Source organism: Haliotis rubra, unplaced genomic scaffold (genome assembly GCF_003918875.1).
Source record: "Haliotis rubra isolate DU_JTF1 unplaced genomic scaffold, ASM391887v1 Scf101, whole genome shotgun sequence".
NCBI classification, from domain to species: domain Eukaryota; kingdom Metazoa; phylum Mollusca; class Gastropoda; order Lepetellida; family Haliotidae; genus Haliotis; species Haliotis rubra.
Window position 1 is genome coordinate 908,438 of NW_025764904.1, and position 17,588 is coordinate 926,025.

Consider the following 17,588-nt stretch of genomic DNA (forward strand, 5'->3'; position numbering starts at 1 on the left):
CTTGCCTAAGGTGAGACCACATTTATCAAATATGGACTCCAGCTATTGCTAGCAAGGTTCCTATTGGATTATTGGACTCGTATGAAGAAATAATCATCACCAGAGTTATGATTCTTTGATGCAACCCCTTTCTATTTGAGACCGCCTCCGTGGTGTAGTGGTTAGAGCGTCCGCCCGGAGAACGGACGGTCCCAGGTTCGATTCCCGACCGCGTCATACCAAAAGACGTTAAAATATGGTACTTGTTGTCCCCTTCCTGGCGCTCGGCATTAATGGGTACAACAAGGACTGGTCGGCTCGGAGTCAGTATAATGTATCTGAGTGGGGTATTTATGCTTCACTGCGGCATGGTATCTCAGTGGGCTAGCACTATAAAACCAGCTGAAGCCTGGGCTAGTACAAGCAGCCGCACATACACTTACACACGCATGCACGTCGTCATATGAGCGAAATATTCTCAAGCACGACGTTAATCCCAATTTCACCTCCCCTCACCTCACCTTTCTATTTGATCTGGAGACACAGGTTGCCCAGCAATCTGAGGCACCTAGCTAGTGCAGAGTTGCGTCCCCTTGATATAACAGAAGCCCATGATCGTGCAACAATCTCTAACACTACAATCAGATCCATAGGTGTGCTCTAAGAGCATCAATGACTGAAACGATCTTCAGTTTTATACGTTAGTCTGTGGATGTACATGTGTATATCGATATGTCTGTGACTATACTACCCGTGAAGGTCCGGGTTAGAATATTGGCCTTCAGCAACCCATGCTTATCGTAAGAGGCGACTAACGGGATCGGGTGGTCAGGCTCGCTGACTAGGTTGACACATGTCATCGGTTCCCAATAGCGCAGATCGATGCTCATGCTGTTGATCACTGGATTGCCTGGTCCAGAGTCGGTTATTTACAGACCGCCGCCATATAGCTGGAATATTGCTGAGTGCGGCGTAAACCTAAACTCACTCCTCCCCCCCCCCCCCCTCTCTCACTCTCTCACACACACACACTACGGGTGGGAGTAGTTTGCACAATTAACGGCATGGTCATAGGTTTACTTCCAAATACAACATTCAGCAGGAACCGCTCTGCACCATCTTGAGTTTTCTGTGCATGCATCGTGCTTTTTTGGAACTCGCAACTGAAAGCATAAAAATTTATCAAATTAGGATTTCAGCACTTTGTCACAGGAGATCTGAAGAACCGAAATTTAACAAATGCTGTAATGTCAAATTCGACCCATTTATTTCTTTAATAAATGTGACTGACTGACTGATACTGAGTCACTGAAGGAATGACTGAAAGAATCTACTGCAGTGCTTGAACGTGTGAAATCAGTAAAAGCATTGCCTGTTTTGTGTTACATCGCAGAGGAATACCAAACAGAAAACGTTAGTAACCAATAAACTTACTAATTGCGGTAGGTAAACCCATCAGATCCACAGACTTGATTCAGTTCGGGCACGCAGTCCTCCCGAGACAGCTCGATGCATAAGAAATCTAGAACATTTTCTACTGATACTCCATTCGTTGAGGTCACGGGCATCAAGGTGGAGGTCACGGGTTGTTGTGTCGAGGTCACAGTGGCGGTTGTGGGTTCTTTGGTTTTGGGCATTGCTGTGGAGGCCGGCATCGTTTTGGTCATAGCGTCGGGCGTGGAGGTCACATGGACAGAGTGTTGGTTTTGGGTGGTGGTAGAGTCGCAGGCATGCCTCGCAGCCATGTGGATCTGATTATGCTTGGAAGCACATCTGACCCTCATGAAAGCACAACTGAAACATGCAAGATCAAGGACGTGTTATTTCTGAAGTTGGCTGTACCTGTGTTCGTATTCTGGAAAGGTCACTGATTTGAAACCACGAAAAAGATCTACATATACGGACGTGGCTTAGTGATCCGGACTGCCGGTTTTGAACGACTGCACGTCATGGTTTAACATGAATAGCAGTGGCAAAATCGATTCATGGTGCTTACTGCTAGAATAATGTTCCACCTCAAAGAACTCATTCTCTTCCCACAGAGGTTACTTGTCATATCTTCCTACGAACCTGTGTTCTAATACGTCCCTTTCATGGTGCGAGTGTTCAGGATTCGTGATTGGTTGCAATCAGATTTAGTTGTGCAATCAGCGACGTTGTTTCAAAAGTGATCATTCGCAAGGCCTCGGCTATTTCCGTATGCTTCGGGAAAACTAGAACCGCTTTCCTGCGCGATGCACAAACGTTTCTTATAGACAGAACTCAGTCATGTAAATGGCGGATCAATGGCGTCTCCATCGCCCTCGTTCACAACGGACAAGCTAGCCATTAAATGTCTTGCGTGTCACATCAACACAAGTTCCTGGCAGAGGAGTGATATTTGTGACCCAACATTTGCTTGTATTAGTCAAGTTGATGTAACACGTGTTCTGATTGGACAGAAAGAAGGGAGATAATTTGTGTTGCGATTTTTTGCCGCTAGGGGATTTTACGAGAACCGGGAAATATGACCGTATTAGAACAGAGGTTCGTAGGAAGAAATGACAAGTAACCTCTGTGGGAAGAGAATGCAAAGAACTCAGCTAACTAATATTCTGAAATAAGGCATATTTTACTTTGTCAGGTCGTTTAAGGGGCCACAATTCGATTTCCAAAGGATTGCCAAAAACTGGGTTCGAATCCCTGCTCGCCGTGATTGCTTTACATTTGTCAACACTCGCGGTGGGGTGGTCAGGCTTGCTGACTTGGTTGACACATGCGATCGTATCCCAATAGCATGGATCGTAATTGTGTTTGATCACTGGATTGTCTGGTCAAGACTCGATTATTTGCAGGCCGCTGCGTACAGCTGGAATATTACTGAGTGCGGCGATTAGCAACAAACAAAACAATTAAATACAAGAGTTGATACGACTCACTAGTCTTTATATGTAACCCCATCCGAGCCGCACACCTGAGTTATATGGGTGTAAAATGGGCAGTGATCATCATGGCTGTCTTTATGGTCGTAGTTATCACAGTCACCGAGATCCTTCAAGACATCGTTCAAGATAAAACTGCTTGCCCCTAAAACAAAGAGGTAAAAGCATAGCAGCATATTAATTGTTTGGGTTATTGACTGATTGACAAAATGGTCTAGTTAACACCTGGCATTAGCATTAGTTGATAGTGATTCATTAGACCCTGTAAGTGGCACGGTCTATATTGTAGAGCGCACGCTTTAGTGAGTAAGTAAGTTTAGTTTTACGCCGCTCTCAGCAATATTCCAGCTATATAGCGGCGGTCTGTAAATGATCGAGTCTGGACCAGACAGTCCGGTGATCAACAGCATGAGCACGGATCTACGCAATTGGGAACCGATCAGAACCAAGTCAGCTAGACTGACCCCCCCGATCCGGTTAGTCGCCTCTTACGACAAGCATAGGTAACTGAAGATCAATTCTATCACGGATCGTCACGGGTTGGGTGTGTCCCGCAGCATGTCGGATGCAGCGCATGTCAATTCCAGTCCAAAGCGACCCCAACACAACACACTGTCTCCGATGTCAGTCAGGATAACATTCCACTGCCTGAGGGGGGATTTGGGGTATATTGTCCTACAGCATATCAAAGAAAACTCTAGCTAGAAGCCACTTATTGGTGCCGGGTAGAGGAAACATTCTTACCGGATCACCTGGTGAGAGAGCTTCAAGATCAGAGCTTGCCTTCTGATTTTGATACCTCTGCTGTCTCTCCTTCTCTTCGTCAAGACAGAATGTGACATCTTTTCTGTCATATGATCGAGGTAGTAGTAGTTCTTTGGACACAGGTATTTTATTCCTGGGTCTTCTTCCAAAGGACAATTGAGCAGGTGAAAGCCCACATAACTCCAGCGGTGTTGAGCGATAATCAAGAAGAGCAAGCTGTTTCTCACTTGCTTTCTTCCAAAGTCTTTTGACTGTTTGAATGGCTCTCTCTAGGGGTAGTTAGGTGAAGATGTGATGTGCTAAATACTGTATTCTTCACAGAACTGACCAAATTCTCTGGAGGAGAATAGCGGTCCATTGTCAGACCTCAACTACTCAGGGATTCCGTGTCTGCATATCTGACTTTTCAGTGTCTCTATAGTTGTTTTGCAGCTCATATCTGGACGTCTGTCGACTTCTATGAATCTAGAAAAGTAGTCCACCGTTAGCGGGAAAGGCTTACCGTCAAAGTCAAAGATGTCGGATGCAATTTCACACCAAGGATATGCAGGGGTTTTGCTTGGCATCAAAGTCTCTGACTTTTGCTTGTTTTGAAACTCACTACACTTGACACAGTCTCTCATTAACTCTCTAATTTTACTGTCATTCCAGGCTAGAACAAGGCTTCTCGAGCTCTTTGCTTGCATTTGCTGATACCGAGGTGAGAAGCATGGATCTGCTTCAGCATATCAGCTCTCATACTGGGAGGAACAACGACCCGCATACCCTTGTACACGATACCATCTGATATTGAGAGTTCATCTCTCTGGTTCCAATACTCCCTCAGGCAATGGGGTACTTCATTCCTAGTGTCTGGCCAGCCTTTTCGAATGATTGAGTGAAGCTCATTCAACTCTTCAGCTGTGCATCTCTGGAATTGCTGATATCTGCTTGGTGCAACTGCAATGTAGTCCACCATGTTGACTAATATGGGCTGAGTTTCAACTTCCTGGTCAGGTAAGTTTGCACGGCTCAACATGTCTCCAACAGGAATTCACAGATACTGGGCGGCCAAATATATAGTAATGCAATTTTCTACAGCTGCAAACGAGAGCAAGCATTTCCTTTTCAATTTGGGCATATCGTTTTTCTGTATCTGTGAGAGGCCTTGACGGGAAACCTACAGGATGCCCATCTTGAAGGAGAACTGTTCCTACGGCATAACTACTGGCATCACACTGGATCACAACTGGTTTCTTGTTGTCAAATCTTGTCAGCACTGGAGTTGAACTGCAGTTCTTTGAGTTTCTGAAAGGATTTCTTTAGTGACTTTTCCCAAAAGAAGTCTACATCTTTCTTGATGATATCACGTAGTGGTGCGTCCACTTCGCTGAGATTTGGCAGGAACTTGGCCAAATACTGAGTCATTCCAAGAAAACGTCTCACGTCACCTTTGGACTCTGGAACTGGCATCTCAGTCAAAGCCCTCACTTTGCTTGGATCTACCTCCAAGCCGTTCTCTGTGACAATATGACCAGCATACTTCACTCTGGTCTGTTTCATCAGGCACGTTTCAAAGTTCAGCTTGAGATTAAAGTCTGTTGCTCACTTGATGACTTCTTTCATGAAACGTTCATGATCTGTGTCGGTTTTACCACAAAGTTTTCATCCATAATTTCTCTTGCTTCCAGCAACTCCACCCGGCATAGTGTCCATGATACGCTGAAATATTTCAGGTGCCGACTTAATTCCAAATGGCAATCTCAGCAAACGAAATATTCCAATAGGGCTGTTGAAGGTCGCCAGTAGACTAGACTCATAATCAAGACGAATTTGGAGAAAATCAGACTTTGCATCTAGAACAGAGAATATCCTGGCACCAGGAAATGAGGAGACTTGTCCCTCCACTGCGCGGATTGCCACATTCAAGTCTTTCAGGTCAAGGAATATCCTCACCTTGTTACCTTTGACAACTGTCTCCATTGAGCTAACCCAATCAGTCGGCTATGCCGCTCTGGCAATCTGTTCGTTTGCTTCCATTTCATGCAGCTTGGACGTTATCTTCTCCACCAAGGCCTTCGATTGGCGTCTTGGGCCATGTATTGCTGGAGGTACTGTCGGGTCCATCTTCAGGTGGCATGTGCCTGGAAGTGTACCTGTGGTTGACCTTAACTCTGGGTACTTGTCAATCTCTTGAGTGACAGCATGTGTTCTCTGGATCACACCTAGTTCTTCACATACATCTCCGGACAGCAATGGCTTCTCTTTCAGGTGAACGACGTAAAATTGAGCATTCACAGTTCTGCCCATGTAGGCTACAGGTAGGGTAACCATACCTTCAACTTCAAGGTCATGAAGTGTGTAACTTTTGAAGCATTCGACAGTCTTTGCTATTGGAAACTTCACTCCCATCTCAATGTATGTGTGGTACGGTAGGAGTGACTAGTTTGCTCCTGTGTCAATCCGAACACCCAGTGTCTTACCACAAACAGTAACACCTATCCACCATTTTTTCTGTCCTGGCGTCTCTACTACAAGCACAAGGTTTGAATATTCTAGTTCCACTGCTACATGCTACTGTGTCATCTTCATTGAGCTTAGTTTTGCACCTTTTAGCAAAGTGCCTAAACAACTTACATTTGGCACAGTGTGCAGTTTTGGCAGGACATTTCTTGTGTGTAGTTGGGTATCTACATCTACTACAAATGTCAGATTTAGACTGCTTATCAGGTTTCTTGGGTCTGTGTGTCCCAGATTTGTCATGTTTCCGAACATGTGACTGACATAAGTCATGACATTCTGTTTCTTCACAAACACCCGACTAACCTTGGGGTCTTCATCACCAATGGTTGCCATGCATACTCTGAAGTGAAGCTTCGTAATTTTGGCCAATCTCAATAGCAAGGGTAAGTTCATTACCTGTATCGAGACATTTCTCTCTGATTTGATCATGGTATGCTCTAAGAACAATAGCATCTCTGAGCATTCTATCAGGTTCTGCATGACCACAATCTTTGACCAAAAGCTTCAAATCTGTCACGAAATTGTCAAACCTCTCGTTCTGTTCCTGTCTTCGCCTGTTGAATATCACTGTTGACCTAATTTGGTTCTTTTTCGGCGCTACATAACTATCATATTTTCCGAAAACACCAGCTAAAGTTTCATTTTTAGCAGGATTTTCACTATCACGAGGGGCCCATGTAAATGTCTCATACACTTCCCGTCCTTTGTCACCAATGTAAGTCATTAAGTAAATTCACTTTTTTGCACTTGTGTTGTTCCAGATAGTGGACCGCTGAATGTAAACTGACAATGTTATTTGAAACGTTTCCATTCCCTTTCAAGATCAACAACACCCCAGTTCATATGACGTGTATTACTGTCTGGCGACAGGCACCTAATATACGTGAACATGCGGTCAGGCGTATTTTCGCTTCGTTTCATGAAATATTACAATGTCACTTCTCAACAATTTGCCGGAAATCTAGACTCTTCGTTCAGGTCACTAATGTTTAGTTTGACAGCGTGAAAAGCACTTCTGACACCGTGTGGCATATCGAACGACACGGCAAACAGTACCAGTCGATAAATTTATAAGATACATGCTAGTCGGTAACATTCATCACAGTAACCACAGTTTTCAGTTCTATACCTCAAGGCCCAAGTCAACTACAGGATGCCTCATTTAAATGTATTCTTTTCGCATTGGGGCGGCGACAACAGAAGCCATGCGTGATAGGTTAATTTGTTGTTTAATGGATACCACAATAGTTCATGTTTTAATGTGATTATAATCACACTATGTACTTTAATTACTTTATTGACGTTTAAAAGTTTTGTTTGATTCAACATATGAGAGCAAAACAAACGTCTACAGTCAGATTGCTCGGCGTTTATGGTGAACAACGATAATAATCGTGTTTTTTACTCAAACGAAATCTGAAATTCACAATGCCATTTAGAAAGTGGTCAAAAATAACATGTTATATGTGGGATTACACTTTCTTAGTATAGTACAGATTCTAGTACTTTTGTTGGGTTGAGTCCCATCCGGGATTCGAACCCGCACCCTCAGAGTCAGGCACCTAATCGCCAGCACACAAAGTCAGACGCCTAGACCGCATTCGTGACCAACTCGTGTTATTCCGGGACAAGCCGAAAAGCTTCTTGGAGGTTACGGAAAGGAGCGAGTGATGACGAATGGCCTAGACCGCTCAGCCACCGCGGATTCCACAAAAATGGAAGTCGGACAACCAAGTATGTCCAGAGTCGGTCAATTATGGAGAAGCTTTCTGTGAAACCACTGCATCCTGTGTACATGCAGTATGTGGAACAGAACTGTAATCCAACCGACCCCTTAGCCTGGATGAAGTCGGCTTGTCTTAAATGTTAAATTGAGGGCTTTCTTTTTGCTGTTCAGGACCAGTCACTTCCCAAAAGTTATTCGCCAAAATGTGATTCGTAAAAAAATATCAATATGAAATGTCGATTATGCAATGAATTTACAGAGACTGTCCAACACCTTGTCAGTGGATGTCCTTCCTTGGCACAAACAGCTTATCTTAAAAGACATGATAGCATGGCTCGCTGCTTTTACTACCGTCTCCGCCATGCCTGTGGCGTTTGACTCCGAGGTCCATCCATTGTACGACCCCGAACATGTCCAGGGCGTCATGGAAGATGAAGCTTTCAAACTTCATTGGAATAGGCCCATATACAGCCTTGATGATTTCCAGCCAACAAACCTGATCTTGTCCTTTTTGATAAAGCCAATGAAATTATTTATATCATTGAATTTTCTGTCCCTTTTGACAGCAATGTGATTGGCAAGATTCAGGAATAGCATGATAAATATGCAGACCTCGCCTTTGAAATGTCTCGCTTGCATCCCAAGTACACTGTCGTCAGGCTCCCCGGTGTTCTCGGTACCCTTGGTTTGGTACCTCCTGATCTCTTGGGGCAGATCAGGAGAGTACCCGGGTTCTCCAGCGGGAGTACAGCTCTTCTGACATTCTGGGTAATGCAAAAGGCTGCAGTGTTGGGGAGTCTACATATTCTCCGGAAGGTTCTTGGTGGGTTCGACAAGGCAACGTTTCCTGGGAATGTCCCATTCGCTGTCGGGTCTGCGTGTAGAGGGAGTAAGGGCCCTGAGCTGATGATGAGCCTTACCAGCCTGACTGTGCCACTCACACACATTATACTGACTCCGAGCCGACAAGTCCTTGTTGTACCCATTAATTCCGAGCGCAAAGCAGGCACCAACTAGTACCATGTTTTAACGTCTTTTGGTATGAAGCGGTCGGGGATCGAACCCGCGACCTTTCGCTCTCGGGGCGGACGTTCTAACCACCACACCACGGAGGCGGTCCGGTAATGCAGAAGACTGCACTGGTGGGGTGTCTACATATTCTCCGGAAAGTTCTTGGTGGGTTCAACTAGGCAGCGCTTCCTGGGAGACGTCCCATTCGCTGTCTGGGCTGCGTGTAGAGGGGGCGGGGGCCCTGAGCTGATGATGAGCCTTACCAGCTTGGCTGTGCCAGGATCACCCTAACCCTCTCTGTTGTATTTTCATCTTAATCTGTAAAACTTGCAATTGATTCCTTGCTGGCGAAGTTAATGATTGTGAACGGAAAAAATAGAAATGGGGCAAGTAAAATTATTTCAGCGGACAAAATACACAGTTCAAACACCACCGAAGAAAAACAGTACAAACGCTATTGATTCCAGTGAAATTGTTTTTGAAACAGTCGGGTTCAATACCCTGAAACTGCAACTGCAACCTGAAACCATTGGCAGAGCAGTGAGAGAGTGAGTATGGTTTCACGCCTCTTTTATCAATATTCCAGAAACATCACGGCGGGAGACACCAGAAACGGGCTTCACACATTTTACCCATGTGAGGAATGGATCGAAAGCTTTAACAACTAGGCTGCTCCACAGCCCCCATGGGCAGAGCGGATGGAACCAGGCGTAAATAGTACTGAATACACAATGCCATTTAGAAAGTGGCCAAAAGTTACACGTTATATTAGAATTACACTTTCACAGTAGAGTACAGATTCAAGTACTTATGTTGGGTTCACTCCCATCCGGAATTTGAACCCACACTCTCAAAGTCAGGCACCTAATCGCCAGCACACAAAGTCAGCCATCTAACCCACTCAGCCATTGGTGTAGCAATCCCAAATATAACATGTGGTACATAGTACCATATACGTCTTGATTTAAACCTGGCTTCCAGTTGTCCATTGCCAATCAGCGCCAGTTCACTATTGACTTCCCTTGTTACAGTACAACCAGAAATTTTTGAGAATTTACAGACTGTAATTTTCACAAAACTCAATGCCATACCCATTTGCAATATTTTTCAAAACACGATAAACAGTGGACAAAAGGATGACTGTTCTACTTGAAATCACTTAAGCTGATCTGATGTCCTTGTTATAATACTCTAAAATCAACTTCCTCTTCTCTAACTCATCCATACTGAGGATCACTAAAAATGTCGTCTGCTTGCAAGTAAACAAAGGGGGATAACTCTTCACAAACAAATGAAAAAGGATTAACGGAGTTGTCTCTCTTGAATGAAACCAAGCACTTGATAGCTGGTCAAGGTTGTTTATACTAGAAATCCAATTAAACATATTCTCAATAATTTCTGGTCATACCATACCTGTCTACATTTCTTATCTTATCACTTTTGTCTTCACATGTGAATACATAGTTATCTGCTTCCAAGCTTTCATTTGTTAGATAAAGGTAAAAATATTCCTAAAACTACAGAAGTTGCCAATCCCTTTTTATGTAGCATTTTAAAACATTCAAAGGGTTCATAAGGACCTGTTTATGAAGAGCTCATATGCATCTGTCTGTGAATCACTGTCAAATAGCAATGAGACTGAGCGTTCGCGAAAACGTGAGCGTATCCTCACATATCTCACATGTGACACTGTTACAAAAACGTGGACAGGCAAGTCAATTATTCCTTGCGAAACGGGAACATATGGTATCAAAATAGTGATCTGCGTCGATATCAGCTTGTTTTCTCGACAAAACCGACAGATTCCTTACAAACGTTCATAGAATATATTATTGTATGGAAATTAACGTGAACACACGTGACACGTAGAGATGATGTAAATAAAAGGATAACATTAAGTCATCATGATACTTACATGACACGGCACAAAGGAAGATGAGTCCACGAAACATAGTGGACGGGCTGCTTAAAGCTTGAGCTGTCGACTGTTGAGTGTTGGCCAACCCTGATCTTTTATCTAAGCTTAGAGTAGGGTGCGTTATCGTCCATACTAAGATCTAGAAAAGAAAAGTATGTCAACAGGTTTAGTTTACAGATTCAATAAGTAAGTAATTTAAAGTTAATTTAATCTCAGGTATGAATATGACTATGTCAGAATGACGGAAATAGTTAATTGATTTACCTTTGAAATCACGGATGTATTTGATCAATACCATGTGTTACCAATACAATCCAAACAATGGTATTTCGAGAGTGAATCGAGTTATAGAGGGGGGTGTTTAATTAGAAAATTTCTAACGTGACACAATTCGTTGTTTGCGTGGCATTTTAGGTTCAGATAAGATAAGATTTCAATAACATGTAGACCTAAGTTCAGCACAGCGAATTTAATAGTTCATAAGGTATTTCATTGTAAAGAGAGATCCCATGCTGTTGAAAACAATAAACCTGGTAATACTCAAAAATTGGACAAAATCTTTGAAACGAATATAAACTCTTCAAAAAAAAGAAGAAACGTACAGGCCCAAAATAAGGAAATGTATAAGAAATGTCGATTAAGCTTGAACACAGATGACGGTCCGACACACGGATGAACATATGTGTTGTTGTGCCAGCATTAATTCAGTTCATTCACTGTACATGAAGAGCCACCTCCTTGTGTCGGTGCTTAACGCTTGTACAACCTGTTTAGTCGACGGTGGAGGAAAGTCTGGTGGTTGAGGGCACTGGTTCCAGGTACAGATGAACTTCGGCCCATAGACGGGTGGTAGAATGTTCTATCAATCGGGTGGTCATGTCGAGCCCTGCGCATTCTTTATATTTGCACAAGTTCTACTTTGAACTGTATTTATTTACTATAGGTCTCGGCTCTTTTTGTCTTTAATGCATTACTTGATTTTGACATATGACGTATCTACTTTGCCTAGAGTCTTACGCCCAGAAGGCGGTGGCTCATGGGCCAATCTTCTCAAGATTCCGCTTGAGTATACGCTCCTAGTATCCTTGGTGCCGTCTGCAGGAGACCCACGGACATGAGGCATGGTCCTTGTTGACACTCCGTGGTGGGTGGGGAGCTAGGAGGGTGCATCCTATTCCATACAAACATGGCATCCCCACTTAAAAAACGATCTCATTAATCGGATGATTCGTGTTCTTCGGAGGATGAGGCTTCTGTAGTCCTTACAAACCCTGACAACTGGCCTCGTTTTATTGTTATGTCAGCACCGGATGGTGGCGCATTGAAATTCAATCCTTTTGCTTTAGCGAAAGGCATTGAAGGTTTGGCATGTGATGTTAAGGAAATTAAAAAACTGCGATCTGGCTCACTGCTAATTGAGTGTCGGAAACTGATACAGTCTCAGATTTTGCTCTCACTCATTAGCTTATGTTCCTGTGGAGGTGTCCCCTCACAGGACACTGAACAGCAGTAAAGGCATTGTCCGTGATATTGGACGGTGCCTTTCGGACATGAAGGAGCATAACATTGTCGCAGAACTACATTCTCAAGGCGTTACTCATGTTAAACGCTTCACTGCGAAAAAGAACAACGAAACCTTCAACCGTTGGCATTTTGCTTACATGAAACTTATCCAAACCAGACTGATAAATTTGACCTACGTCAGTTTAATGCGTATCACTATTTTTCTCCTCCTGGTGATAGAGCGTCTGGTGGATCATCTATCCTGGTGAGGAACAATGTTATCCATAGCCCAGTTCCGCTTAAAACAAATCTCCAAGTCGTTGCGATTCGGCTTACATTACAGATTGCTTTTACGTTGTGCTCTTTGTACATCCCGCCTTAATCAGGTGTTCAACTGACTGATCTGCAAACTCTCTATGATCAACTACCTAAACCCTGTTTAATCATGGGGGATTCAAATTGCCACAACCCACTCTGGGGTGGTACTAATACAAACACCAAAGGTAAATTACTGGAGGATTTCATTTCAAATAATGACTTATGCATTTATAATGACGGTGCAAATACTTATTTACATCCTGGCACAGGAACATACTCAGCTCTTGACTTCTGTATTACGGACTCTTACCTGTTGAGGAATTCAAATGGTCTGTCCACGACGACCTTTGTGGAAGTGATCATTTCCCAACAATACTAAAACCCGTGAATCCATCTGACGTTCCTCCATCATCAAGATGGAATTTTAAAAGGCTAACTGGCCTTTATATGAAATTCTCTGTGCTGACAAACTCAAACCTGAACTGTTTAATGATATTCCTGATGCCATAAATTGTTTTTTTAACTACATAACATAGCTGACGAGTGTATCTCCAAATCCTCTTCAATTCCTCACATACGAAAACCATGGTTTACAGATGATTGCAAACAGGCTAGGAAGGCACGGAAGAAAGCTGAACATTACTTCCGTCGCCACCCTATGGTCCACAATTTGGACATATTTATAATTATAAACGCTAAAGCACGGCGTACTTTTAAGCAAAGTAAACGCCAGTCTTGGCGAAACTATGTCTCAAAAATCAATTCGCGCACGCAGATATAAAAGGTGTGGAATATGATCCAGAAAATCAAAGGTAAGGGGTCTAAATCTAGCATTCAGCATCGGAAAGATGGGAACCATTTATTAACCAATAAATCTGATATTGCAAATAAGTTTGGTTGGCCAAACATTCTTCCTCATCTAATTATGTACCTGAATTCCCGAAATATCAAAAACAGCAAGAAAAGAAATCTAATAATTTCAATTAAGATAACGGGGAAGACTACAATGAAACCTTTTCGATACATGACCTTCATACTGCTCTTGATCAGGATCACGATACTGCTTCAGGAGCTGATAACATACATTATCAACTCCTGAAGCACTTACCTGAATCATGTTTAGAGACGCTTCTACATATTTTTGATGACATTTGGACATCTGGAAAATTTCCTTCCTCTTGGCGTGATGCTATTATTGTTCCCATACCAAAACCTCGACGTGATCATACTGATCCCTCTAATTATAGACCAATTTCACTGACTAGCTGCGTTTGCAAAACCATGGAACGTATGATCAATAATCGACTTGTTTGGTACTTGGAAACCAATAATCTTATCACTAATATACAACGTGGTTTCCGTAAAAACCGTAGTACCATCGATCATTTAGTGCGTTTAGAATCTTTTGTGAAAAATGCCATAATTAATAAACAACATGCAGTGTCGATCTTTTTCGATTACATCGATATAGAAAAAGCATACGACACGACATGGAAACATGGGATTTTAAAAGATTTACATGACGTTGGACTACGAGGCCGTTCGCCTCAGTTTATATCCAACTTTTTAAATGACAGGCAATTGCAAGTCCGTGTGGGTTCAACCCTGCCTGACCATTACAATCAGGATCAGGGTGTCCCACAAGGCAGTATTTTATCTGTCACACTATTTAGTATCAAGATCAACAGTTTATTACAACTCAGCTGATATTCAAGACAATAAAGCCGAGGTAAACAAGTTGAAGTCGGATATGGCCGAGATGAAGTGTCACTTCGAAAATAAGCTCCTGGAACAAGTACTGTACCATCGTAAGTGCAACTTACTTGTTTATGGTATCCCAGACACGCGAGACCCTCTGGAGGGCTGCATTGAATTGTTCGAAGATCTCGGTATAAACAATCCTGGATGCATTGACCTGGTTAATATCCACAGACTACCCCGTCATAGTACTAACCCGAGAACTGTGAATATGCCCAAACCAATTATTGTAAAGTTTGTCAAGATGTCTGACAGGCAGGACATATTAAATGCTACATTCTCCAAGGGAAAACTATTGAGAGAAAGAAAGGTCTCAATTCGTACTGACCTTCCCGTGGCACTGAAAAAATACAGAGGAAAACTAGCCGCAAAAGCTTATGAGCTCCGTCAAACTCGCAAGCTACAGACAAGGATTCTTGAGAGGGGAATTGACATCAGCCTGCAATACCGACAAAGTAGACAATTTGCCTGGAAAGATGTCGGACTGGACGATGAGCTGTGAATACACTGAATGACAACCTCTAAAGCGAATAGTATGTGCACATTCATACGTAACCAAGACATCTCAACTGAACGGGAGAATCATGAATTTGGACACAACACCCACGTGTCAATGTTTACAAACCATACTATTTTTAGAGCTGTCATATGTATCCACGTGACCGTGTCTATTTCTGTGTCACTTGCGAACTTGAAAAAACAAAACAATCCCAGGTAAAAAGTCATTTTCGTGATCTACTTTAAAACACTTTAAAATTGGGTATGTTTATATGGTTTTGACCTTTCAACTTTGTGTAGAAAGTTGTCATAGACAGACACATTAAGTTTGTATATTTGTCTATGATGAAAGCGAAAGATGCATAATGTTATGTTTGTTCAGTTTTCGTTCAGCAGGTGTCACATGTTTATTACTGAGAATAAGATGACCAGTTTGACTACCTCGATACCGGTATTCCCCTAGATCGTTAATGGGCGGATAAACTGTAAGTTTGGTAGATTTAATATTTATCAAACGATACATTTGTATATATTTTTCTTGTTTAGCTTCCACTTCAATGTTATTTGTTGGAAGTCATCTTAAAAGGTACAGTTACATTACTTTCCTCAGACCTCTTGGCCTGCTATTCATTATTTTCAGTATTTGTATACTTTGATGCCTCGCCCTCCTGTCTATCCTATGGCTGAAAAGCTGAAGATATTATCCCTCAACTGCAGAGGTCTCAAAAATAATATGAAAAGAAAAAAAGTATTTAATTTCCTGAAAAAGAAAAAGGCTAATATTTATTGTTTACAAGATTTACACTTTACAGCTGAAGATATTCAACACATAAAACAACAATGGGGTTATAATGAATGCTACTTAAGTCCCTTCACAAACAATTCCAGGGGAACATCTATCATGTTCAACAATAATTTTGAATTCAAAGTTCTAAATACTATTATAGATGACAATGGAAATTTTGTTGCTCTTTCTGTTAATATTGATGAATTTAAATATACAATTATTAGTATCTATGGACCTAATCATGATTGTCCAGACTATTTTCAAAATATTATAGATGCTACTGAAAAGTTTGAAAATGAAAAAATAATAGTATGTGGAGACTGGAATCTAGTACAAGATCAATCAACAGACTCATACAACTACAAACACATTAACAATCCCAAGGCTAGACAAAAGGTATTAGACCTAATGGAAGATCTGGATCTTAAAGACCCTTGGTGTGAACAAAGGTTTGGTGAAAGGAGATATATACATGGCGACAGCCAACCCCTTTGAAACAAGCTAGGCTTGACTTCTTTTTAATCTCTCATTCAATGCTATCATCCATTAAACACTGTGATATATCACCTAGTTTAGGATCTGATCACTCCCTCATATAGTTATCACTCACACTTTCAAATATGCCTCGTGGTCGAGGTTTCTGGAAATTTAATAATTCCTTACTGCATGAAAGAAAATATGTGGAAATTATTAAATCCAATAAAATCTACACTTGATCACTACAAAATCAATGATGAAAATACGGACAATGATTTAACATATTCTATTGATGATCAATTACTATGGGAAACACTACTATTAATGATTAGAGGGAAGACAATTTATTATGCCTCAACTCAAAAGAAAATTATGTTGCATACAGAAAACAAGTTGGAATCAGAATTAGCCTCCCTGGAAATCAGACTAGATAAATCAGACACAGACATAACAGAAAGTGATATACTAAAAGAAATTAACGAAATCAGGACTAATCTAGATGACATTAATGAAAAGAAAATACAAGGGATGCTAGTCAGATCAAAGGCTAAATGGATAGAACAGGGCGAAAAACCAACAAAATACTTTTTGAAGCTTGAAGCCAGAAATTCTGTAAATAAATCCTTTGTAGAATTAGATAAAGGTGATGGAACAGTCCTAAATGACCTTGGCACTCTGTCAAAAGAGGTAAAATCTTTTTATGAAAAATTATATACACAACAAGATGTAAGTCCTATAGATCGAGATGAACTTTTAAAAGATATTACCATACCAAAACTAAGTGATGAACAAATAACTAGTATGGAAGGTGAATTAACAAGAGGTGAAGTCTTGACAGCCTTAAAAAAATTGAAAAATGATAAAAGCCCAGGTCCTGACGGTTTCACAACCGAATTTTAAAATTTGTTTTGGAATGATCTTGGCGTATTCTTGATTAAATCTCTGAATTTTGCTTTTCGAACTGGAAATTTATCTGTCTCCCAGAAACAGGGACTTATAACATGTATTCCTAAAGGAAATAAGCCCAAACGGTTTTTAAAGAACTGGCGACCCATTTCGCTTCTGAATATCTCATATAAAATTGCTGCTGCAGCCATTGCCAACAAAATTAAGCCTATTCTTCCAAGTATTATCAGTGAAGACCAAAAGGGCTTTATCATTGGAAGATACATAGGAGAAGTAACTAGACTAATTTATGACCTGATGGAACATACCGAAACATATCAAATCCCTGGACTACTCCTATTGATTGACTTTGAGAAAGCTTTTGACTCAGTTGACTTGAAATATATTCTCAATATTCTCAACTTCTATCACTTTGGACCAGATTTGATTCGATGGGTAAACCTTTTCTACCATGATATTGAATCCAGTGTATTGGTTAATGGCTTTGCATCACCCTTCTTTAAAATAACCCGGGGCTGT

General features: G+C 41.6%; 1 protein-coding gene across 1 annotated transcript; it reads right to left on the minus strand.

The window, feature by feature from the left end:
- Positions 1-997: 997 nt before the first annotated feature.
- Positions 998-11,945, minus strand: LOC124268949. Its single transcript, XM_046703976.1, has 5 exons — positions 11,895-11,945; positions 10,820-10,961; positions 2,898-3,045; positions 1,414-1,773; positions 998-1,142 (listed from the first exon to the last, which is right to left on the minus strand). The coding sequence occupies exons 1-5, from the start codon at positions 11,943-11,945 to the stop codon at positions 998-1,000; spliced, it is 846 nt and encodes a 281-aa protein (XP_046559932.1).
- Positions 11,946-17,588: the final 5,643 nt, after the last annotated feature.